Consider the following 26,579-nt stretch of genomic DNA (forward strand, 5'->3'; position numbering starts at 1 on the left):
CTTTTATTATCGACCAGATAGAACATAAGGGGTCTTTTACTAAAGCTTAGCTCGAGTTATCTGCAGCAAGGCCCATTTTATTCCTATGGGCCCTGCTGCAGATAACTCAAGCTAAACTTTAGTTTAAAAAAAAAAAACCACAATGAGCTCCTTTCATTATCGACCAGATAGAAGAGATAAGAGTTTTCAATTTTGATACAGAATAAGTCAGCACAAGAACAAAATATAAGAAAACCAATGGTCTGCATTAGGGGCTTATAGCCCATTTAGTTTTGATTAAACTAATGAGAGATCTACATGAAACAAAATATTTATTTTTATTATTTTGACTTATAAAACCACTTTTCCGTCAAACATGCTAAAAATAGATTTATCCATTTGTGTATCTAAAATTAAACTTCTACAAAACAGATGAGATGAAGATTTGATTCCATGTGCCCCATTGAAAGGAGAGTTTAATTTTACTTCCATTTAATTCAGTGGCGTGTACCGATGGTGGGGCGGTCTGGCCCGAGTGCATGCTGTAGGGGGATGCAGGGAGCAATTGTGTAGCTGTTGGCCCCGCTGGTTCATTGCACCCTCTGATGTTACTTCCTGTTCTGGGGCAGGGAACTTGCAGAGCCAACAGCCACGTGACTGCTCCCAACACCACCAGGAAGTAAGAGCAATGTGGCCGGGGCATTTTGCCCCAGATAGCAGCTGACCAAGGAACACCACTGATTTAATTACAGTATATTCCATCTTAATACCAGGCTTCCCAAAGCAGATTACAAAAACAATTAAGATGAACCTGTCAGGAAATAGGATATCCTCACTTAAATTTGCTGTGTTCTATAGAACAGTGTAGAAAAATAAGCACAAACTACAGAGTTTATTACTTCTGTTTTCTACCAGCTACAATAGTTTTTAAAGCTGTTTTAGTGATTTTCAATTTTTTTTCATGATATATCCAGATATGGGAAGCTTTCAAATAAATAAAAAAGATGTCAATTAAAAAAAATTCTTTTATACTTCACCTTTTAAGGCAATGCCTATCCAGCTAAAACAGCTTTAGACTTTTTACAGATGGACCACCCATAGGCTGTCTATTATTTCTAATAATCTTTTGCTATTGTTTTCAATAGCATTTGCTATTGTTTTGGGTGAACTAAAATGCTGGCAGGCTCTACCTACTGCCAGCAAGCTCCGCCTACTGGATTTAGCCCACGTGGAGGGGCATAATCGAACGCAAACGCCTATCTCCATGGGCGTTTATCTTCGAGAACGGGTCCGTGAAGGGGCGGGCCGAACCGTATTTTCGAAAAAATGGACGTTTTTGAGCTGGGCGTTTGTTTTTTTTAGTGATAATGGAAACTAAAAATGCCCAGCTCAAAAACGTCCTAATCCGAGCCATTTGGGCGTGGGAGGGGCCAGGATTCGTAGTACACTCGCCCCCCTGATATGCCAGGACACCAACTGGGCACCCCAGGTCAGTGCGGTGGACTTCAGAAAAAGCTCCCACATGCATAGCTCCCTTACCACGGGTGCTGAACCCCCAACCCCCCTCCCCCAAAACCCACTACCCACAAATGTACAACACTACCATAGCTCTTAGGGGTGAAGGGGGCACCTACATGTGGGTACAGTGGGTTTTGGAGGCCTCCCATTTACCAGCACAAGTGTTACAGGTGGGGGGGGGGGGATGGACCTGGGGCCACCTGGCTGAAGTGCACTGCGGTACCCACTAAAAGTGCTCCAGGGACCTGCATACATGCAGGCCTCTAGGACTTGTTGCTGCTGTATAACATTGGCACACCAGTTGACACCTGAAGACTAATCTTTCCACAAACGTCCTTTATTGGAATAACCGCGTTTACTCACAGTTAACTGCAGATCAGAGGTTGTGCCCCACTGGCAACGAGTCTCCCTGGTACTGAGATGAGCAGTAGGTCAGAGCTGGCAGAATGCTGTACAATGCCCTCTTTCAGCCACATTCAAGGTAAGAACTAAATTCTCTAACGTGGCTAACACAGGAAAGGGAACTAAAACTGGCTTACAAAAATGGCCACTACCGCATGGACTACAGCAGGAAACACAACAGGGCACACTCTGACCCAGTAGGCAGGGGGAAAAGCACCATGGGAGAAGAGCCTACCAACTACCAACATCGTGAGACTGTAACACAAGCTAATGAAATCACGGAGCCCAATACCCTACACCCACCCCAATGCAATGCTGATGTGACCCTGTACTGCACCCGAGAGCCACATCTGACCCAGGGAAAGGCTGTGACAGGATCGAACACATTCTGCTGTCATGGAGGTGGGTACGGCATTTGAGGCTGGCATACAGGCTGGAAAAGAAGTTTCTAAAATGTGGGGGGTTTTTTTTGTGGGAGGGGGTTAGTGACCACTGGGGGAGTCTGGGGAGGTCATCCCCGATTCCCTCCAGTGGTCATCTGGGCAGTTGGGGCTCTTTTTTTGGGACTTGTTCGTGAGAAAAAAGGGTCCAAAAAAAGACCCAAAATCGCGGTAAAAACGCCTTTTTTTTTGATTATCAGCTAAAGACGCCCATCTCTCCTTAGCTGATAACCACGCCCCAGTCCTGCCTCCACCACACCTCCGACGCCCTTATCAACTTTATTCATTTCCGCAACGGAGTGCAGTTGGAAACGCCCAAAATCGGCTTTCGATTATACTGATTTGGGTGCCTTTGCGAGAAAAATGCCCATCTCCCGATTTGGGTCGAAATATAGGCGTTTTTCTCTTTCGAAAATAAGGCGGATAATGGACTAGATAGGCTCATGCCATCTCCTGTCTCAATCTAACCTCCTTGGAGTAACCCTATCAAGCTTCTTTGCAGAGTAAATCAGCCGAATTGCTGCATTTTGCAGAGTTTGCAATTTCTTTTAAAATTAATTGTGTGCAACCTACAAAAAGCACACTACAATAGTCCAGCTGGCTCAAAATAAGAGCCTGATCAATTAATTGAAATTGCAGAGGTTCAAAATAACACCTAATCCTTCTTCGTCTCTTTAAAGTATAGAAAACCTTTTTGGTTAACTGAGGCACATGTTTCTCAAAACACAGCTGAGTAATACTACTCCCAATATTTTAATTTCTGATTTAATTGGAAAATTTACATTATCTAAAATTAGCATTCAATGTAAGGTCTCCTGTTGAGAATTAGCGGCAATGAAGAATTTTGTTTTATCTTATAGAGCTGACTTTCTAATTTAGGCATAGAGATGCTGCACTGAATTGGTTTCAGTAATATTTAGGAGTGAGGACAAGGTCAGTGATCCTGGGGAATTTTCTTCTTTTTCTGGGCCACTTAATTTGTGAAGTATCACAAGGCTCAATACTATCATCCATATTATTTAATATTTGGCTCTTCTTTGAGTAAGGTTATTTGGAGTTCACTATCATATTTATGCTGATGTTGATCAGTTCTAAATTTTGATGAAGAGGCTATTTCCAAATTCAGCTGTTTGGATGAGGTCGTGCATTGGATGAGAGCCAATAAACTGAATCTTAACCCAAAGGAGGCAAGAGACATGCTTTTATTCATATGCTTTAAAAAATTTACTCTGCACAAAATTAATTTAACGTGCATCAACCTATAAATTAAGACATATAAAGCGAAATTGTATATATTACAATAAATGTATGAAATAAAAAAAGAAGTCTGAAAATCAGGGCAAAGGTCAAAACTCTGAAAACAGGCTGACCTTTTTTTTCCCCTGTGCACATCCTTGGAAAGCTGAACTTTTATGGGTGGGTAAAATAAAGGTTTGTATCCCAGCAGTGAATCTAATCCTGATGGAAGTGTACTGCCCTTTTGCAACCAAGTGCACAGTTTGAGATTTTTATTGGCTTGAGCCTTAACATGGAAGCGCAAATCTCTCTGGACTCAGAATGCTTAATTACATTTACAGTGGTTCTGACAACTCTACGCTGTCCTTGAATATATTGCATTAACCATGATTATCCATACTGTCACTACTGCACAGCTTGAATATTGCAATACTTTTTATGTTGCCTATCCATTAAAAAGCTTATAGAGACTGCAACTGCTGCACAGTGTGGTTGCTGACCTGCTGGCCACTACTAAAATTTCTGACCATATACAAATCACAGTGGTTACTGAATGGCATTCGCATAAAATACAAATAATTGCTTTTGACCTTTAAAGCACATTATGATCTGGAATCTTCTGGTTTCACAAATCATTTAATTCCATTTCTTTATGGGTTTATTGGGAATAGTTCTGTAATACAGTCTCTAACATTTACATGTGATTATGCATGTAAATATTTAGAATAATGGCATTTACACACGTGTGCACTTACATGCATAACTGCCAAAATTCTGCCATAGTGCATATTTACAAAGGGGTGTACACATGTGGAGGTCTCATACTTATGTGTTACGGGGTCGATATTCAAATTAATTTAACCAGCTAGGAGAGGCTCTTGTCTGGTTAAACCCCTCTAAACTGGCCACCTGGCAGTACTCAGTGGCACTTAAGGGGTATGGGAAAGGGAATGGGACTTCCGCCTTTCTGTGGTTTTTGCAACTACATTCAAAGCGGTTTACATATTATATACAGGTACTTCTTTGTACCTGGGACAATGGAGGGTTAAGTGACTTGCCCAGAGTCACAAGGAGCTGTAGTGGGAATCGAACCCAGTTCCCCGGGATCAGAGTCCGCTGCACTAACCACTAGGCACTAACTACTTAAACAGGTAGTGCCTCTGAATATTGTCTGTGACTGCCCAGGGATTGTCTGGTTAGTGCCAGGGTGGTGTCCAACAGAGTAGGGAAGGGACGCAGGACATCCAAACCACGCAGGACTCCAGAGGTAGATGGATAAAATTCTTTATTATCAAAGACCAGATGCTGTTTTTCAGCAAAAATATGCCTGCTTCAGGAGTCAAGAGTATCTGTATTTACCTCTCAATGTCTGTTCACTAAGGGGCCCTTTTAATAAGCGTCAGTAAGCCCAAAGCGAGCTTACCACATACGAATTTGAAGCTACCTCCGTCCCAATGCAGGCGCCGGCAGTAGTTCCAGCCCTAGCATGTGCCATTTCCCGTGCTAGGAAAATAGGGCACAATTTTTTAGTTCAGTGATTACCTGGCGATAATCGGGCAGTGCCATGCGCTACCTGTTTACCGCTTTGTTAGCGCAGGAGCCCATACTGCTATCTTAATAGGTGGCGGTAAGTACTCCCCCCCCCCCCCCCGCATGGCCACGCGGTAAGAGCAGTCTTACAGCATAGCAATGTATTTTTGCAGCCTTTTTACCCGCTGTGGTAAAAAGGGTCATAGTGTGTGGCAAAAAAGGCCCCTGCCGCTAGCACAGAGCCCTTTTTACCACAGCTTAGTAAAAGGGCCTCTAAAAAGGCAGAAAACCAATAATACAATAGTCGATCCAAACAACCGCATACAGCGTCAGAGTCCATTCTGGTCTTTGGTAATAAAGATTTTTATCCATCTACCTCTGGAGTCCTGCCTGGTTTGGTTGTCCTGCGTCCCTTCCCTACTCTGTTGGACAGTGCTTTTTCCTTAGGGAATCCTTCCTTGTGTTTTAGTGCCAGGGTGGTCCAGGGCAGAACTTGGGCAGAGCCAGTATTTAATCACTTAGTGACAATATACAGTCTGCTATCCAGTTATGTAAGCAGATAAAATTAGGACAGCGAAAAGGCTGCCCTAACTTTATCCACCAAGCTAACCATGCCAGTCTGAATATTGGCTAGTACGCAGTTAGCTTTTGGATGACTGCTGTACCCATATATGTAAAGCTAGAGACCGGATATGGCCTGGCATTGTATATCCAGACTCAGCTCAGCCCACAGCTATAAGCGGCTTAAAAACTGCTGACCGATGCAGACTGAACATTAACTTCTGTGTGTCTATCTGTTGCATTTAACATTACACTATCTCAATGACAGGTGTAAGTGCTTGCACCTAACTATAGTACGCATGTATATGCTAGTATTCAATAAAATAAAGTAGGCGTCTATGTTCTTTTATAGAATAGGCTTCTACAAGCGCCCTCCTAACACCTAATTATAGGTGCCTTGTTATAGGATTGCTGTACACATATTTTGCCAGTAAAGTGTTGATACTGATTCACACTGTACCTAAACTGAGATTAACAATGAGTTAGGGTAGCCGGTTTTTGCTTTTTTTTTTGCTCCTTCCCTCTAAAATTCTATTCCCAGGAAAGCTTCCCGTACTGAAAATGATCTGAGCTTTCAGAAATAGATACAAGCTTGGCTTTTTGCCCAGCATTAAAATGATCTTTATTATCTGGTATCACATTAACCTTTATCTTGCCTATGTTGTTTGTATTGTTTGTATTTTATTATTTTGTTAGTCCTAGCTATTCGTATACTTAATGTTACCTGTTTGGACTTTGCTGTTTATTATTGCCTTGATTTAGGTTTCGTGATTTTTTATTTTTATTTACTTTATTATTTCTCTGTGTTTGCTGCTTTTATTTTGTTTTGTAGTTATTTTGATGATTTTATGCTGTTTGATTTCTGTTTGGTTTCTGTTTTTCTTTTTAATTGTATGTTTGTTTTAGCTACCTTTGACGTTGTAGCAGTTATACTGTTGTACCATGCCTTGGGCTTCTTAGAAAAGATGGGTGATAAATAAATATATATTTGATTCATATTTTTTTCCACTGATGAGCTTTTGAAAACTTAGCTTGTGGTCTCTCTGCAGTAACTGGCTCGTCTGGCTCATAGTGGTGAGTTCTGCTTAAAGTGTGTTCCTTCTTTCTAGGATCAGGCAGCTAAAGATAAAGCCTTCCAGAGCATGGCCAACATGTCCTCAGCACAAATCGTCTCCGCCACTGCCTTCCAGACCAAGATGGCACTGCCAGGTCTGCCACGATCAGCCTACTCAACTGTTTCTGGAGTAAGTTAAACCTGTAATGCTTATCTATATTCATATGATGTAATCCTGATTCAGTTTATGATTTTTTTTTTTAAATAAATGGATTATTTGTATGTTGTTTAATGGATCTAGTGTCTGTGAAAGGTTCTGAAATGACAAAACAATGAAAATCAAAGTTCTACCTATGTAGGCTGTGCCCCTGAATCCTGTTCTAGAGGTTGGTTCTCCTTTTCAGGCTTGTCCAGTCCTTCGTTGCCTTTTTAAGACTGACAACTCAAGGGTCAATTATAATGGGAGTGTTTGCCCAGAAAGAAATGGATGGTGACTCCCAATTCATTTCAGCTTACACTGGTGGCTGACAAGTGACAGACATTTAGGAGCTTATGAACTAAGCAGTTTTTCCCATAGATACAGAGGGGAGAGTTTTAAAACTCATTGCTGCACATAAAGCAGTATTTTTATGCATGGAAATAGGTACTTACAAAATTGTATATGTATATGTATATGCGTAAAGTTATGCACATACAGACTGTACATATATAACTTTACCTGAGTTGATTGGATGCATTCCCAGGGGCTGAATTAAGAGGGGTTTATACAACTTGGGGTAAATATTATGCCATAGTTGATGGTCAGTATTTTTTTGGCCACCATTAGTGTTATGCCTAGATATTCAATGCCAGGGCCATTTCCAGGCACCAGCATTGAATATCCAGGTTTATACAGCTGTCTGTCTCTTATCCAGTTAAATGTAATATTCATTCTCCGAGGACAAGTAGGGCATTAATTCTCACAAGTGGGTAATGCGATGCGACATTGCCCAGTCCTGGCTTTATAACAATCCGTAAGAGCTTTTGTGGAGCGTGAGACAGGCTCCACCGCGCGTGTGCAGATGCCTTTCCACCTGTCACTCATGCGCGGCTACCACAGTTCTTTTTTTACCGCAGTGAGCAGAAGACTGTGTTTCTGACTTCTCCTCACGCCTGGTTTGAAGAGCTTTGTTTTTTTGTGCCTTTTGGTGTTTTTTCAGCAGTTTTTTGCTATTCTTTTTTGGGCATTTGTTTCCCCTTCTCTTCCCTTACCTTTTTAGTTATTTTATCCAATTTTTAAGTTTCCTTTCTTTTCCGTCCACTAGGCCGTGTTTAGGCCTGGTCTTTGGTCGGATCTTTCCCATCTTGTTTTCCTGGTACCTTGCCCCTTTTTTCAGGCACCATCATGTTTTTTGATTTAGTGTCGGAAGTTTTTCTGTCCATGTCCTCTAAAGCTCTAGGCGCTGTACCCGATGCAATCGGACAGTCTCTGGCACAGACACCCATTCTTGGTGTCTGCAGTGTCTAGGGCCCCACCATAGCCCTGCTAATTGTGTCCTTTGTCTTTGTATGAAGAAAAGGATGCAAATATCCAGAAAGGTTCAATGAGAAAAGATTTTTGGAGCCAAGTCAGGGTCATCGAGGTTGGTGACGTTGGTGTCGATGTAGAAGACAGCATCGGGAGCATCGGTCCCTATGGCTACCTCAAGACCCAGAGCAGTCGTGCATCGAGTGGGTCTCCACCTATTTCATTGCTGACTGCTGGACAGGGCCTCCCGGACCTGCCAGTGTTGGACCCGACCCCAAGGACTATGTGAGAATTTGATGTCGTCCTCGTCGGCACCGAGGAGCCTCGGAGGAAGGCCAAGAAGCATTGGCATTGGTCATCCTCATCACATGGTACCAGGAGCTCTGGGGCATCGAGGGACTCAGCACCCAAGAAGCGTCAGCGCCAGGAGGATCACTCCCCCTCTATCCAGGAGGTGCCAATGCGACTGTCTCCAATCAACCAGTATCCGACTCCTTTCTTGGCCCCATCTGTTCTGCAACTTGTCTTAGAGCTGACACCCCCAGTCTTTCCTGGTGGCGGCCCTCAATGAGCGTATCTGGGCCTTGCTCCTTGAGCTGCTGGATTGCATATTGCAGTGCTGTGCATCAGTGTTGGGGATGCTTGCGCCTACTGTCCAGTCCGCTGCGGCTCCGCCTGGCCCTCAGCCTGCAGTGTGGTCTCCGGTGTCGATTGTCACCCAAGCCGGTACCCCCTCGACATCGGTGTAGGAAGCTTTGCCGGAGTCGAGGTGGGAGTGAACTCCTCAACGCCTCTCTCGGGGACATAGCTCCTCAAAGTCGAGGCAGGCTAGGTCTCAGCCCTCCCATGAGGAGTTTCTGACTGATGAGGAATGCTCATGAAAGTCAGAGGAGGATCCACGGTACTTTTTCTCAGATGAGTCCTGTGGTATCCCCTCTGAACCCTCCTCTCCACTTGAAAGAAGAAAGGCTGTTTGGGAGCCTTTAATTCCCTTCTTTTTTAAAGGAAATGGCTGAGGCTATTCCATTTCATTTGGAAGTGGAAGACGAGCCCAGGTCTAAGATGCTCAAGGTCCAGGACTACACGTCTCCTCCTAGGGAGGCTGTGACTGTCCCTCTCTGCAAGGTACTCAAGGAAGTCCTTGATCAGAATTGGGAGTCCCCTCTGTCAGTCCCTGTCATATCCAAGAAGATTGATACTGTAGAAATGTTTGTACAGGGACATGTATATGACTTATGGCATCCTCTTTTTGATTAGACCAGTATGACCATTGATTTTTATTGTATCTTACATATACCTTGAACTGTGCAAAGCATGAAATCTGAGAACACCCTTGAGTTAATGGCATGTTATTAAGGAATTGAGCAACTATTATGTGAATTGTTTAGCTTGCTGGAAACCATGAGACCTTCTAAGTGGAAGCCTTCCAGATGCAACATCATGCCTTCCATGTGAACCCCTGCCTGCCTGTGTGAACCTTGCAACTCTGTACAGACTGCTGCTTCACAATACCAGAACCTACACTGACCTTTGTCAATTTGTCTGATGCCAGAATTGTCTACCTATCAAATCAACAAAGTTTCAAGTGACTTTGAATACCCTGCTTTCTAGCTGTTTACATTTCAAAACCATATACTCACATCCCGAAACGTCTAGCCCACTGGAGATATCTTCGATTTCAGCTGGGAACACATCACTACCAGTACCACCTGTTGTCTTTTGGCCTCGCGTCAGCTCCCAGGGTCTTTACCAAATGACTAACGGTAGTTGCAGCATTGCTGTGCAGACTGGGAGTACATGTGTTCCCTTACCTCAATGATTGGCTGGTGAAGAGCACGTTAGAGGAGGGTGCTTGGGAGTCCATGCAGAGAACTATTCAGGTGCTAGAACTATTAGGGTTCTTTATAAACTACCCCGTCCTATCATCATCCTGCACAACAATTGGAATTCATCGGAGCCCTGCTCGATATGCAGAAGGTTCAAGCCTTCCAGGGCCAAGGGCAGACACTTTAATTGTATTGGCCTCTCAGGTTCGAGCCTCTCAGCAGGTTCAACGATCGGCAGACGTTGAGGTTATTGGGCCACATGGCCTCCACAGTTTATGTAACACCCATGACATGCCTTCACATGAGATCAGCCCAATGGACCCTAGCCTCCCAGTGGTACCAGGCTATGGGAGACCTGGAAAATGCCATCCCAGTGTCTCCAGACCTTGTTCACTTTCAGCTCTGGTGGACTGTTCGATCCAGTTTGACCCTGGGACTTCCATTCTGAATTCCTCAGCCACAAAAAGTGCTGACAACAGATGCATCTCTCCTCGGTTGGGGAGCTCATGAAGATGGGCTTCACACTCAGGGATCACGGTCCCTCCAGGAAACTGGTCTTCTGGGTGATCTTGAATGCTCTAAAGGCTTTCAGAGATCGGCTGGCCAACCAAATTGTGCTCATTCAAACAAACAACCAGGTTGCAATGCATTACACCAACAAGCAGGGGGGCACCGGATCACACCCTGTGTGTCAGGAGGTATCTCCCGAGTCTTGCTGGCTTACAGGAAAGATTCCTTTAAGAGGTGTTATTCTTTCAAATGAAGGAGGTATGTCTTCTAGTGTGAGGGCAAGGCCCTAGATACTGTTTACTGTCCTACATAGTCCCTGCTTGAATGCCTTCTGCACCTTTCTGAGTCTGGTCTCAAGTCCAACTCTGTAAGGGTTCACCTTAGCACAATTAGTGCTTATCTGCATGTAAAGGGTAAACCCATCTCTGGACATTCTCTAGTTGTTCACTTCATAAGAATTTTGCTTTTTTCAAAGTCCCCTGTCAAACCTTTGCCTGTGTCAAGGGTCATGATGTGGAAGAACTGAAAGAAATCTCAGTGAACCTGGAAGATGTACTGAGTAGTAAATCACCTGGACAAGATGGCATACATTCAAGGGTACTCAAAGAACTCAAGCATGAAATTGCTGATCTACTGTTAGTAATATGTAACCTGTCGTTAAAATCGTCCATAGTACCTGAAGATTGGAGGGTGGCCAATGTGACGCCAATTTTAGGGTGATCCGAGAAATTATAGACTGATGTCAGTGCCGGGCAAAATAGTGGAAACTATTATAAAGAATAAAATTACAGAACACGTAGACAAACATGATTTAATGGGACAGAGTCAGCATGGGTTCAGTCGAGGGAAGTCTTGCCTCACCAGTTTGCTTCATTTCTTTGAAGGCGTGAATAAACATGTGGATAAAGGTGAGCCCGTTGATGTAGTGTATCTAGATTTTCAGAAAGCTTTTGATAAAGTTCCTCATGAGAGACTTCTGAGAAAATTAGAGTCATGGATTAGGAGGCAAGGTTCTGGTGTGGATTAGGAATTGGTTATTGGACAGAAATCAGAGGGTAGGGTTAAATGGTCATTTCTCTCAGAGGAGGAGGGTGAATAGTGGAGTGCTGCAGGGATCTGCCCTGGGACCGGTGCTATTTAACATATTTATAAATGATATGGAAATCGGAATGACGTGTGAGGTGATCAAATTTGCAGATGACACAAAACTATTCAATGTTGTTAAAACACGTGCGGACTGTGAAATATTGTAGGAAGACCTTAGGAAATTGGAAGACTGGGCCTCCAAATGGCAGATGAAATTTAATGTGGACAAATGCAAGGTGATGCACATTGGAAAGAATAATCCGAAACATAGTTACCTGATGCTAGGGTCCACCTTGGGGGTCAGCGCTCAAGAAATAGATCTGGGTGTCATTGTGGATAATACACTGAAATCTTCTGCTCAATGTGTGGTGGTGGCCAAAAAAGCAAACAGGATGCTAGGAATTATTAGCAAAGGGATGGTGAATAAAACCGAAGATACTGTAATGCCTGTGTTTCGCTCCATGGTGAGTCCGCACCTTGAGTATTGCGTTCAGTTTTGTCCGCCTTATCTCAAAAAAGATATAGTGGAATTAGAAAAGGTTCAAAGAAGAGCAACCAGAATGATAGAGGGGATGGAACTCCTCTCATATGAGGAAAGGCTAAAGAGGTTAGGGTTCTTCAGCATGGAAAGATGGATGAGGGGAGATATGATTGAGGTCTACAAAATCCTGACTGGTGTAGAACAAGTAGAAGTAAATCCATTTTTACTCGTTCCAAAAGTACAAAGACTAGGTGACACTCGAGGAAGTTACATGGAAATACTTTAAAAACAAATAGGAGGGAATATTTTTTCACTCAATGAGTAGTTAAGTTCTGGAACTCTTTGCCAGAGGATGTGGTAACAGCGGTTAGCGTGTCTGGGTTTTTAAAATGTTTGGACAAATTCCTGGTGGAAAAGTTCATAGTCTGCTATTGAGAGAGACATGGGAAGCAACTGCTTGCCCTGGGATGTGTAGTATGGAGTGTTGTCACAATTTGGGTTTCTGCTAGGTACTTGTGATATGGCTTGGCCATTGTTTGGAAAAGAAGATACTGGGCTAGATGGACCTGTCATGTCCCCTACCTCAACACAAGCAGCGTCCTCGGGCTGCGTGGGGTCCCGTTGACATGCACACTTGACTGGCACAGCCCTGAGCCATGTGTGTGTAGTTCTTCTCTGGTGCAGGCTCCTTGATTGCTTTGCTTCCATGCACCTGGGTCTGCTGTCTCTCTGCCTGGCTTTCCTTGTTTCTCTCCTATTGGTCTTCTGGTTCCTCCTTCCCCTGCTCGTCCTATGGGTGTGCTCCTTCTCTCTGCTGGTCTCTGCTGATGTCAGACACCAACACTTTATCAGCTGGGCGCTTCCTGCTTCTACTGCTTCGGCTTCTACTTTGGAAGGTGTTACTTGCTCAGTAGTGTGCTTCTTCTCTACTTTGTCCCTCATTGCTGACTTTGCCTGTGCCTGGATTACTCTCTTGCCTGCTGCTTGCCTACTGACTTTACCTGTGCCTGGAATACTCTCTTGACCTGCTGCCTGCCTACTGACCTTGCCCGTACCTGGATTACTCTCTTGACCTGCTGCCTGCCTATTGACTTTACCTGGGCCTGGATTACTCTCTTGCCTGTTGTTTGCCTATTGACATTGCCTATACCTGGATTACTCCCCTGCCTGCTGCCTGCCTGTTGCCATTGCCTGTTCCTGGATTACTCCCTTGCCTGCTGCCTGCCTATTGACTTTGCCTGTACCTGGATCACTCTCTTGCCTGCTGTCTGTCTGGCCATTACATTCACCACCCTGCTTCCTGCTCCATCTCGTAAGTCCTGCAGGCCTCTCGCACCTAGGGGCTCCACCTCTTGAGAACAGCGGTCAGCCCAGGTGAAACCCGGGGTTGTCTGGCCACCAAGCAGAACCTGGTCCGAGTACTGGGCTCAACAGCGCTCTACTGACAGGACCACTGGTCTGACCCAGTATGGCTACTCTTATGTTCTCATGTTCTTACATCATGGGACCTCAATGTCGTTCTCACCTAGCTGATGAGGGCTCCTTTCGAGCCACTGAATTCCTGCCATCTGAAGTACTTGACATGGAAGATCATTTTCTTGTTGGCTGTTACTTCAGCTCGTAGGGTCAGTGAGCTTCAGGCTATAGTAGTGGATGCACCTTATACTAAGTTTCATCACAACAGAGTAGTCCTCCGCACCCTAAGTTCCTGCCAAAGGTTGTGTCGGAGTTCCATCTGAACCACTCAATTGTCTTAACAACATTTTTCCCCTAACCTCATTCCCATCCTGGTGACAGCACCTTGTACACCTTGGACTGCAAGCAAGCATTGGCCTACTAGGTAGAGTGGACAAGGCCCCACAGACAGTCTGCCTAACTTTTTGTTTCTTTTGATGGGTTCGCCATCGGGAAATACACAGTCTCTATTTGGCTGGCAGATTGTTTTTGTTTCACTTATGTCCAGGCTGTGCTGGCACTGGAGAATCATGTCAAGCCTCATAATGTCAGAGCCACAGCTGCGTCAGTAGCCCACTTGCGGTCAGCCTCCATGGAAGAAATTTGCAAGGCTGTGATGTTGTCTTCAGACCACACATTCACATCTCATTACTGCTTTGAGCAGGATACCCGACGTGATAGCCAGTTCGGGCAGTCAGTGTTGCAGAATCTGTTTGGGGTCTAGATCCAACTCCACCCCCTAGGCCCGTTTTATTCTGTGCCAGGCTGCACTCTCACTCAGTTTGTATATAGTTTCAGGTTGATCTGAGTTATGTCCTCGCCGTTTCGAGGTCCAATTGACCAATGTTTGTTGTTTTCTGTGATTCTGGATGCTAGGGATAACCCCACTTGTGAGAATTAATGCCTGCTTGTCCTCGGAGAAAGCGAAGTTACTTACCTGTAGCGGGTATTCTCTGAGGACATCAGGGCTTATATTTTCACAAACCCTCCCACCTCCTCTACAAGGGTTTTATTTTTTGCTATAGTATTTAACTGCGGTAGCTGTGCACAAGGGATGGGTGGGAAGGCACCTGTGCATGTGTGGTGGAGCAGAGCATGTCTGACGCTCCACAAAAGCTCTTATGGCTTGTTATAAAGGCCGGACCGGGCAACATGACTCTGCATTTCCCACTTGTGAGAATATAAACCCTGCTGTCCTCGGAGAATATCTGCTACAGTTAAATAACTTTGCTGTATTTCATTGTCTAAGTGAAACCGGATAAAGACAGGACTGTGTTTCATGTGTTCCCATTTATTTGGTTAACTTAGGCAGTTAAGTGCTGAATATTGGCATGTAACTGCATATGTGCCAACTCTGACCCCAGACCGCCCACAAAATAGCTAGTTTCAGTTTAATGGTTAGCTCCAACTATCAGCAGATAGCCCTGCACAAGTAATATAATCAGCCAGGAGCCTCTCCTGCCCAGTTAAATTGCTTTGAATATCAAGCTCATCCTTTATAAAATCTGTGCGTATGCATGTAAAAAGCACTACAAATTTGTGCCCAGTAAAGAGCAGGTGTTCACTAGATGTATGAGCATAAATTCCCTTTAATATTTTTCAAAATGAAAATATGCACATAAATTCATTTTGAAAATGTGCCAGTAAACACACAGGCAAAAAAATGAGCATACTGTTAATATGTGCACCGAGTTATAAAATTATCCTCAATCCCCCGGATTCTATAAATGGTGACTAAAGTTGTGCGTGCAAATTAGCGCATGTAGTCAATTTGCGTGCGCAACTTAATTGCTTATCAAGCCAATCAGCACCAACTGATTATTGGCATTAATTGGCCTTAATTAGGATTTTATTTTCAGATCGTATTCTATAACGGTCCGTGCATAAATCCTAACACTCATAAATTTTGGGAGGTGTGGCTGGGGCATTTCGGGGGCATTGTAAAATTTTATGCACCTAAAGTTAGGCGCAGTTTATGCTCTTAGCGATATTCTATAAAGGGTGTATACCCTTTATAGAATAGCGCTTAGCATGTAAAATTTCAGCGCTGATTTTTAGGCGCCACTGATAGAATTTACCCCAGACTGGGTAGTTATATAATATAGGTGCAAATATTTAGGCACCGAGAGACAGATGATCAAAAGACCCGCGCTGTTTAAACAGTGCTCTAAAATAGCGCTGGAACAGCACAGGGCTTTACCGCACCAATGATCAGAGATAATTGCATGCAAATTTAAGCATGCAGTTATCGCTGATCATGGGGTAGCAGTGCGGGCGAATTGTGCCTGAGCATGCGCTCAGCACAGTCCTCCCGCACTTGTTTGACAGGTCTGGGCTGTCAAAAGCCCAAACCTGTCAAACACAGGGGCTGGAGGTCCGGCGGACTTCCGGTCCCCCCGACGATCTCCCCCCCCCAGGTTCAGGGAGGGCTGGAGATCCGTTGGGTCTGCAGCCCCCCCAACCCCCCAGCAAATGGTCCCTGGTGGTGCAGTGGGTGCCGACCAAACCCCCTCCCCCCCAGCGACAGGGGGGCTGGAGGTCCGCTGGACTGCCGGTCCCCCCCCTGACGATTCCCCCCCCATGTTCAGGGAGGGCTGGAGATCCGGTGGGTCTCCAGCCCCCCAGCATTGGCTAGGGCCCCTGGTGGTCCAGTGTCAATCCGCCCCCCTCCCTAACCCCTACCTTAGGTTGGAGGAGGGAGGTAGCCTGCCTCCCTCCTCTTCCTTCGATGCCACAAAATGGCGACGCCCTACCCAGTGCATCCTGGGATGCGCTGAGCGGGGCTACACACCATATAAGGGATGCACTGGATGCACTGGGAGGGATTGTTGGGGGGGGGGGACCGGTGGTCCAGCGGACCCTCAGCCCCCCTGTTGCTGGCAGGTTTGCTTGTTGGGGGGAATGGGGGCCTGCCAGCATGCAAATGCATGCTGGACAGGGCTCCCCATTCCTCCCCAATGATCTGCAAACCTTAACGCCAGCTCGGAGCTGGCGTAGGGTTTGCCGCAGCCAGCGACCCAAACTTTGGCGTACTGGCCACTGATCATTGGGGAGGAATACCTAATGCCCTGTTTAGCATGCATTTGCATGCTACTTGCGTTCAGAGCCCTCGAGGGCATTGTTTCACGCGCTCGAGGGCTCTGATCATGGGGCGGTAGCAAACGCCGGTGCTAACAGCCTCTAGCGCCGGCATTTGCTTCTGATCATCCCCCTGCAAGAGCACGCATAAATAATCACAATGCCATATATGTGCACATTCATGTGTAAATGCCAATATTCCAGCTATGCTTTTCTATACTGGGGGGGTGGAGCTTGGAGCACTGTGTATAGAAACACGCTGGGCGCCATGTACTAAATTTTGTCCATAATATGCAAAGATGACATGAAATTATCCCCATAGTGCCATTCTGCTGTAGGAGGAGGTGTATCCGGAGTCAGGTTTGAGGTGGGATTTGTAACTATACACACATTTCAGAACATTTAAAAGTACGCATGTGTATCGGTACCAATTAGCAGGTGTAGATGTGTGCAGGTACAATTCCTGGGCTAATTTTCAAAGTGAAAGCACCCGGATAAAGTTAGTGCAGTGAAAAGTATGCATGTGCCTTTGACTAGCCTGGGCAGTTGTAAAATTACCCTGTGTGGAGAAACTCGTAGATTTATCAGGTCCTTAAGTTTCTCAATCTTCAGTCCTTCATGAGATTTCTAAGAGGTCGCATATGCAGTATACATTGGCGTGAACACTCAACTGGAAGCGGTCAGTGTTTTTAAGGCCATCAGCGGTAGTATCCCTGGATATTCAATGCCTGGTTAAGTGCCACCGAATATATTCGGTTAGCTCCAGACAAACAATTTAAATAGCCTGGAGCTTCTCTTGGATGTTTAAATTGCTTTGAATATCGAATCTATTGATTTTTTTTGTAAGTCAGTGGGCCGTGATTAAGGCTGGCTACAGTGGGTACAAAGCCTAAGGCAAAATATGTTGCAAATCATCCAGCCCCTGTGTGTTCCACACAAGCCCTTCCCCTTCTCCCCCTCAGTGCAATCATTTCTGTCTTGTACAATATTTCTTTCCTGCATCTGCCTCCTTCTCTGCCAGCTTCAGTCTGAAGTCTGAATATATAGCACAAGCAGGTCCTGTAAGACTGCAAGCCCATGTGTAGTTCTGACTGAACTGGCAAAGGATGGAGCTGATGCAGGTAAGAAGCAGACACCCCCCCCCCCCCCCCCTGGAGTGATTGCTCCGCTTTGACCCCTTCCTTAGGATTGGCTTTCTGTTGCATTACGAGCAGTTTATAAGGTTAAGAAACAGCTTTCCATCAGCTGTATAAGGGTAAAGAATAGTTTTGGCCTTTGCATTAATTTTTGAATCCCCAGTTGATTAATGTTGTGAAACATGTGCTGTCCTTTGCATTACCCATACTGTTTTTTGTATTTGTTTTTGCTTTTTTTATGTTTTGCAGTTCTGGCAAGGGCCATTACCAGGTCAAGCTGGGTCTTCTCAAGAGTGAGTTCTGTTCAGTCTTCCAGATGTATAATGTCTGTAAATAAAGATCCTCCCTTCCCCAACCTAATGTGTCCTTTCAGACAGATATAGGTGACAACATTTCTGTCAGCTCACTAACCCCCTTTTCAGGAGTCTGCAGAAATAAGCTAAAACTATTTGTGGCAGATTTTGTAAAGGGAAAAAAACAACCAACCAAAAGTACAAAAATTACTCAGTGTAGAAATGCAGTGACTGACCCAGTGATGATGTTATATTTAAAGAGCATTCTTCCTTTGTACCCTGTAAAATAAATATTCCAGTAATCAGAAACACTGTTGTCTTTAATCAGGAATATCAAGAGGTTAATTTTATAAACCGTAGGCACCAGTTACACATTTAGAAATGGACTATACACGTATGTAGTGGTTTTATAAAAGGGTGTAAGATAAGCATATATCGTTTCAAGAAAGGGCACATAGAAAGGAGGCATGTTGTGGCTGGTTGTTTTAAATATATTAATATTTGTATATGGTGGGGGTAATATTCAACCCACATTGTTAAGTGGCTTGTAAGCCGCTTCAGCCACGGGCTGACCTAACCCTAGATATTCAGGGCTAGAACATGCACGGTTCCCAGCATTGACTATCTGGATACGTACACTGGCCTGGAAGTTAACTGAGTACCCTCTGATATTCAGACTGGTGCCTAGTTAACTCGACATATAAAGTTAGGACGGCCTTTTTGCTGCCCTAGCTTGATGCACTCAGTTAGCCAGTTAGGAGGAGATTCTATATATGGCGCCTAAAAAATCCACCTAGATTTAGGCTCCGATTATAGAATACGCTTAGTTGATATTTCAGCGCCTAAATCTGAACATATCCATTTACACCAAATAAAACATGGTGTAAATTCCGGCGCGCAGATTTAGGCGTCCTGGGCCATATTCTATAACTAGGCGCCCAAATTTTGGAACATCCACAAAACACCTGTTTCCTCATCCCCTTTTAGCTTACGCACGTTAGATGTTTGGCGCACATCATTATAGAATACACTTAGCAAATTGTGTGTCTAAATTCTAATCAGTGCCAATATAAAACAACAATAATAACAGACTGGATCACGTCAGCAAAACTTGATCTACTCTTCATCACTGAAACCTGGATCCATGATCAGGAGGACCCTATCATCTTAAACCTATGTCCTCCAGGATATAAAATCACTCACTGGACCAGAAAAGAAAAGAAAAGAAAAGAGAGGAGGGGTATAGTGCTAATATACCGATCTCACTTCAATATTGATACCACTGCCGAATCTATAACAACCCACCTCGAAATAGCCTCAATCAGAATCCACCATAAAACCCTGTTCAACCACCTAAATTGTGTCCTGTTTTACAGACCACCATGCAACTGGAACCAAAGCCAAGCAGACTTCATGGACTTCGTTTCAAATACTTGTATATCCAACTCCAATATACTAGTATTAGGAGACATTAACCTTCACCTAGAAGACCCAAACTCTACCAACGCAAGAGAATGTAAGGACTTCCTTCATTTATGTGCTCTTACATGGCCACACATGCAAACAACCCATGAGAAGGGTCATACTCTCGACCTCATCTCATACAAATTGTCCACTGATCAGAATCTAACCATTACACAAACTGGATGGACAGAAACACCATGGACCGACCATTACAAACTAAACCTATCCCTAAAATGGCGGAAAAGGGGTTCTCTCCACACACGAGAACACACAACCCACACCATGAGAGGCCAAATAGACCCAGGTACTTTCTGGCAACAGATATACAATAATGATTGGACAGCACAAATGGACTCCTTACACTACCTCTCAGAATGGGACAAAAGATGCAGACATATACTAGACGAACTAGCACCCCTAGAAACAAGAACTTCACACTTGATACCGTGGTTCAACGAAAAATTGAAAACATTAAAAACACAATTAAGGAAACTGGAACGCACATGGAAAAAAAGAAAAGATGAACACACATTCAATGCATGGAAACAAACACAAAGGAAATACAAATACACAATAAGACAGACCAAAAGGTTGTACTACAAAACTAAAATTGGGCCGGACTACAAAAACACGAAGAAACTATACCATCTCATGAACAAATTACTAGACACAACGCCGGTTATCATAACCAACACTGACATCCCATTGGCAGACAACCTTGCTAAATATACCGGATATAGGTATTTTATCCGATGTCTCTGCCGAAAGAAACCTCCATTATGTGTTGATTGCTCCAGCACTTCTCTATATCCGGTATTATGTAACACCAATATATCACAGATAATAGAATATACAAAATCAGCTGTACACTATAAGACTCCTGAGGAAGGTGCTTTTTAGCGCCGAAACACAGCTGTGTCAAATCTAGTTTTTCACTGTGTAACTTGGAATAAAGGTTTGATTTACAATATACGTCTTCCCCGGTTTCTTGGAGGAGCCTTCCCTTCCTACTCCCTGCTGTGTGAGAAATCACTAATGAAATCAAGCTTAGCTTAAACACCATGAACTCATGGGCAAATGCATTCCAACTAAAACTCAATACAGAAAAAACACACTGCCTCAGTATCTCATCCCAATACAATACATACAAACCTACAAACATTAACACCCCAGGATACACCCTCCCTATCTCAGACAGCCTGAAAATTCTCAGAGTAACAATCGACTGATACCTCTCACTAGAGACCCAAGCGAAATCCACCATAAAGAAAATGTTTTTCTCAATGTGGAAACTCAAATGCGTGAATCCATTCTTCCCAAGGGAAATATTTCGCAACCTGATACAGTCAATGGTACTAAGCCATGCAGACTACTGCAATGGAATTTATGCGGGATGCAAAGAACAAATCATAAAGAAACTACAGACCGCCCAAAATAGAGCAGCTAGACTTATATTTGGAAAAACGTGTTTCGACAGTGCCAAACCACTCCAAGAAAAACTGCACTGGCTTCCGATTAAAGAAAGTATCAAAATCTGCACGACAGTTCATAAAATCATCTATGGCGAGGCACCGGGATACATGACAGACCTCATCGACCTTCCAACCAGGAATACTATAAAATCAGCACTATCATACCTAAACCTCCACTACCCAAGCAGCAAAGGACTAATCCACTTATGCATCTGGCCTGTCCTACTTAAACGCACAACTAGTAAAAACTACGCTCGACCACCTAGATTTCCGGAAAGTACTAAAAACAGATCTGTTCAGAAAAGCATACCCCACTGACCTAACATAAAAAAACTTGGATACCTGCGACATACGAAACCAAAGGCCATAATGGACATATCCCAACACTTCCTCTCCCTCTCTAATGTTCCCCCCGATTGTATTTACCATACATGTACCTTACTCTACCACAATATCACCTTGTAATTGTGCATACCTTGTATTTGTTCATACCGGAATCGGCTAACACCGTTTACGGTACTATGTAAGCCACATTGAGCCTGCAAATAGGTGGGAAAATGTGGGATACAAATGTACCAAATAAATAAAAAATAGTGCTCATTATTGCTTGTTAAGTACTGACATCAGGGCTCATTAGCTTGTTAAGCCAATTAAGTTACATGTGGTGTTTTAGAATCTACACCGATTTTGGCGCCTAAATTTAAATGCACTATATAGAATCCGGGGGTTAGTGGGCTGAATATTGCCGCTAACTGACTAAGCAGTGCTGGCTGTGCCCAAGCTCCATCCCCAGTAGGGCCAGTTCAAGACACAGTAGCACCCTGAGCCAGTTTGCTTTGGCAGCGCCCTTTCCCCCCTCAACACATTGCTTTTGGTGCCCCCTCCCCACGGGTTTGGTATCTGTACTGCTATGGATTTACAGCCTGCTTCACTAACACAGACTACTCAATAATTACTGTGGATTCTTTTGGATTCGTATTAGGTAAATGAGACCTTTATTAGAGGTTCTAAAATCTACAATAATTAAGATATATACAATGATTAAATCATCTAACTTAAAGAAAGCTATAAGACAGATATATACATATTATACATACAACATCACTGGTCAGGAATTTCAGGCCCTTATCTCATCAGGTCCTTTGCAGCAAAAGCCCAAAGTCTCCTTATGACCAGGAGCAAGTCTTTTCTGCACGATGCGTCCATCCACAGATGAGCCTCAAAGCTCTGCTGCAACAAGCCCCCCCTTCTTATTAAGCTAAAGCTTATTTTCAGAGGCAAGAAAAATGACAGGAATGTACATGAGGATGCAGTCACACGCTCTCGGTTCAGGTACACAAACCACTGGCCAGGTGGCTTATCTCCTGAACTTCAAGCATACTCTGTCTCCCTCCTGCACAAGCTGGCTTCAGAGATGTGCCTTATCTTCTACATTCCAACTTATTTTCACACAATCAAAGTTAAACAATCATTTTTAAACAGAATTACTTCTAATCAACAATATAGACCCCAAGTGCACTTGTTAGTCAAGGCAGATAGAGTTGAAAAGCAATCTCCCAAATCCTTTTTATTACAGTATCTCACCCCCCCCCCTCAGTGCAGTCTTTCTTTCCCCCTCTTCTGTACCCCTCCATGCAGATCTGGCACTGTTCCCTCATTTCTCTCACTCCCCTATTGTCCTGTAAATTTTGTTGGTTGCCAGTGGCAGCGGCAACAATACCACCATGACAGGCTGCCTTCATCCAGCCTCTGAGTCTTCCCTGTGCCACATCCCGTCCACAGGAAGCTGTATCAGAGGAGGCAGGATGTGACAGAGGGAAGACTCAGGAGCTGGCCGAAGGCAGCCTGTCGTGGTTCTGCTGCTGTTGCTACCTCCAGTGACTGACGTAAACTTTACAGGACCATGGGAGAGTGAAAGAGCAGTGCCAGATCCATGAGGGGGTGAGGAAGAAATGGCTTAACCTGTAGACTAGGTGAAGTCAAAAGCCGAGTATTTTGGTGCCCTTAATCACTGCTGCCCTGGGCCAGAGCCTCACCTGGTCCAATGGTTAAGCTGGCCCTGGCCCCCAGACTACCAGTAACCTGACCGGTTAACGGAGATGTTCAGCGGCACCACCCAGTTAAGTACCGCTGAATATCGGCAGCTAGCCAGCTCAGTGGGGTTTAATCGAGCAGAAGACTCTCCTACCCAGTTAGACCCTCAATACAAGAGAGAAAACATTGCCGGCACGGATGGCAGAAATGCTTTTTGGGGACGATTCTTGATAAAGCTGTTGGTTGAAACATGACGCCATGTCAAATAAAAATCCCCTTTGAAAACATTCTTCAATAAGATAAGTGACAACTGAGATATAACTGTAAAACTTATTTTTGAAAACAGCTTTCAGTAAGCTATATGATACATTTGACTGATGAGCACAGAAGTAATTTAGAGTAGTTTTGAGATAATAGAAAAACTAAAGTAAAAATTAAAAAACTGAAGACCGGTGATGATAGGGGAATAGCAGCCAAGAAATAACACAGCTCCACTACTCCATTTGACTGAGGTCTTCAAAAAAAAGAAAAAATTGGAATTGCATAAGCACCTCATCAAATACTGTCGTATACCTAAAGTTAGGCACATATATGCGTACTTGCAGTCATATTCTATAACAGTAATTTCACGCACAATTACCATTATTGAATCTTTGATTAGGGGCCCTTTTACTAAGCTGTGGGAAAAGAGGCCCTGTGCTAGCGGCGGCAGCCATTTTTGCCACGTGCCAGGGCCCTTTTTACTGTAGTGGCTAAAAAGGCTGAAAAAGAAATGGCCGTACGGTAAGTTCGCACTTGTCACTGACCTTTTTGATGGGGAGCACTCAGCGCCACCCACTGAGGTGGTGGTAGGGGCTCCTGCACTAACCCAGCAGTAACCAGGCAGTGTTTGACGGTGCCTGATTACCAAGGGGTAACCCCCTGTCGAAATATTTTTAAAATATTTCCGCTAGCGCTGGAAATGTCACGCGCTGAGGTGGAACTACTGCTGGCATATAGCTCCGAGTTACCACATGGCAACCCTTTGGTAAAAGGGCCCCTTAGTGCTCTATGTCCTGGTGCCTAACTTTAGGTGTCCTTACTCCCTACACATACAACTAGCACTACATGTGCAAATAGGTTCCCAATCTAGAAATGCAACTTATTTGGGTAGGTTGGTTTATAAAATTGCTGACACATTTGGACAATTGCACCAGACATCGGTATCTTTGGCCAGCGCTATATGTATTTTATAAAATATTTGCTTACTTTTTTGCAAGCTGTCTTAGGTGCTCTTTTCAGTCAACTTAGCAAGTTACACATACAGTGATAGTGTGTACTGGTTTCCTCTTGTGCTGGTGCTTGTCTCAAACTTTAAACTATTCTTGAACTCCGACACTGTTGTGTGTATACTTCCCCCTGAATAAACCTTTTATTAAATGGTGAGAATAACCACAATATTCTTTTTCTGAGCCTTTGTGCCCTTTTTTTCTTTGTTCTTTCCTAAACGGTGCTCTCTGTTTTTCTGTTGAACATGCTGCTTTCTGTCAACCTAACCTTTTGATCCTTTGTTGGGTATCAGCTTCCTTTTGCCCTTTGAATCTACAGCTGTATTGGAACCAGCCCCTGCTATTGCAATGAATCCATGATGCTTCATTTGTAGCTACTCAGGATATTTTTCTTCATGTTATAGTCCTCCCATGTCCTCCTAGCCCCACACTTTGCAGTGACCAAACCAGTGTAGTCCTTGGCCTATAAATCCCTCCAAAACATGATGCACAAGCCTACCAAACCCAGCTATTAGACATTGTTGAGGCATACCTTTCTGCATGTACAGATACTTGCCCCAGCCTCACTCCTCCTACCCCGCCCTAGGTCATTCCAGTGGCATAGCAGTAAGTCAGTTTTGGGGGAGGGCCTAGAGTGGACTGGAAGGCCCACTCATTTCCTCTCTGCCGCTGTCTCCTACCCCCCCCCCCCCCCCCATCCCCTGGCATTAGAAATATCTTGGCTGGCAGAGATCCCCCAGCCCCACCACTTTAAGATGTACTCTGTGGCCTCCTGGGCCATTTGAGCAGCGGGAAAGTTGAGGGCAGGCTTCCAGGTGCTGATGCAGGTACCCCTGCACATTCTGAGCTTATGCGTACAAACTGAGCAAGCATGGGAGATACCAGTGTCAGTGGCTGGATGTGTACCACTGACTTCCCTGCTGCTCAGACGGCCTGTGCAACAGAAAACATCTTCAGCTGGCAGAGCTTGGGGATCTCCTCCAGTACTGCCAATGATGTGTGCTGCTGATGGTTAGTCCTGAACTCAAAGTGGGAGGGGAGGCACAGCCTACCTGGGCCCACCAGTGGTTATTCTCACACTGTCATTGAGCTATTGGGTGGTTGGCCCTGAGCTTGCAGTCATTGTTTATTTTATCTATATGACATTAATTGTTGTCAGAGAGGGTGATGCATTTAACCTTGCATTAGAGTCCTGCTCTAAAGGTCAGTGCACAGTTTCCTAATGCAAGTGTAACACAAAAGGTTTGCTCCCCAGTGCTTTAAGCAAATAGCATGCAAACAGACTGTGCGCAAAAAAATGTGTGCTAACATGGGACAGCATACTGGACACATACACATGGGGGTGCACTAGAGGTAACTATGTCTTGCATACAAAAAAATTGCACTGACACTTATGGGATTACATGCATATTAGATGGCATCCAGAACTACTTTTTAAAGTTTGGGTCAAAACCAAATCTGTAGCCGAAACTGTCTCAATACTTTTGGACTGAAACCAAATCTACTGCTGAAATTCATCTGGCTTCAACTTAAACCAACACCAAATGTTTTGTTATGTGAACCAATGAGATGCTTCACCTGGTTTCACTTCTGACGTGCTCAGTGTACAGGAAGTAAAATTAAACAAAGAACAACATGCTGCTGCAAATTTGGAAGGAGCACAGTTCTGTGCTTCAGCTTCAAAGATGATACCACTGACCCCCCACATCCATCAGAGCCACTACTGCTGCTACAGCCGGGACCCAGCAAAAGTTAAAACATTTGTGACAGGTTAAGACTGAGAGAGAGGAGAATGCTGCATGCAGGACAGAGCCTGTGGTCCTGGGTCACTTCCCAAATAACCTTACCAGGGTTTTCTTTCTCCAAGCCAATAAGTGCTGCACTTAAGACATCCCTGGGCCATGGCTTGATCACTGGCAGCCCTGATCCTCTGCTAGTCCCAGAGTTCTCTCCTGGCCATCTGATCAGGAGTAGCCTCTCTTCCTCCTTGAACAAGAGTAGCCCCTCTCCATCCCCAAACAAGAGTATACCGCTTCCCAGACCTACTCCCTAATGTGATTCTCTGGGCCTACATTATAACCCTGGTGGTTTGGGGGGGAGGGGGGAGTTGGGGCAGGATCAATCCCCAGTCACTCCTGCCCATGCTGGCTCCACTCTCAAAATGGCTTCTGCAACCTCCTGTGCGTATACACATGTATTTTATAAAGTGTAGGCGGAGCTAGTTACTGTATAGTGCTTTTTCTATGCAC

The 26,579-nt window shown here is 44.4% G+C and overlaps 1 protein-coding gene across 4 annotated transcripts in view; it reads left to right on the top strand.

Moving 5' to 3' along the window:
- The window catches only part of TEAD4 (TEA domain transcription factor 4), a 346,867-nt gene that overhangs the window by 216,026 nt on the left and 104,262 nt on the right, over nucleotides 1–26,579 (top strand). For all 4 annotated transcript variants that reach the window (XM_030214440.1, XM_030214441.1, XM_030214439.1 and 1 more), the window contains 2 exons: nucleotides 6,776–6,910; nucleotides 18,049–18,092. In XM_030214440.1, the coding sequence (XP_030070300.1) occupies nucleotides 6,776–6,910; nucleotides 18,049–18,092 (179 nt within the window). The remainder of the gene's footprint in view (nucleotides 1–6,775; nucleotides 6,911–18,048; nucleotides 18,093–26,579) is intronic.

This window comes from Microcaecilia unicolor, chromosome 9 (genome assembly GCF_901765095.1).
Source record: "Microcaecilia unicolor chromosome 9, aMicUni1.1, whole genome shotgun sequence".
NCBI classification, from domain to species: Eukaryota; Metazoa; Chordata; class Amphibia; order Gymnophiona; family Siphonopidae; genus Microcaecilia; species Microcaecilia unicolor.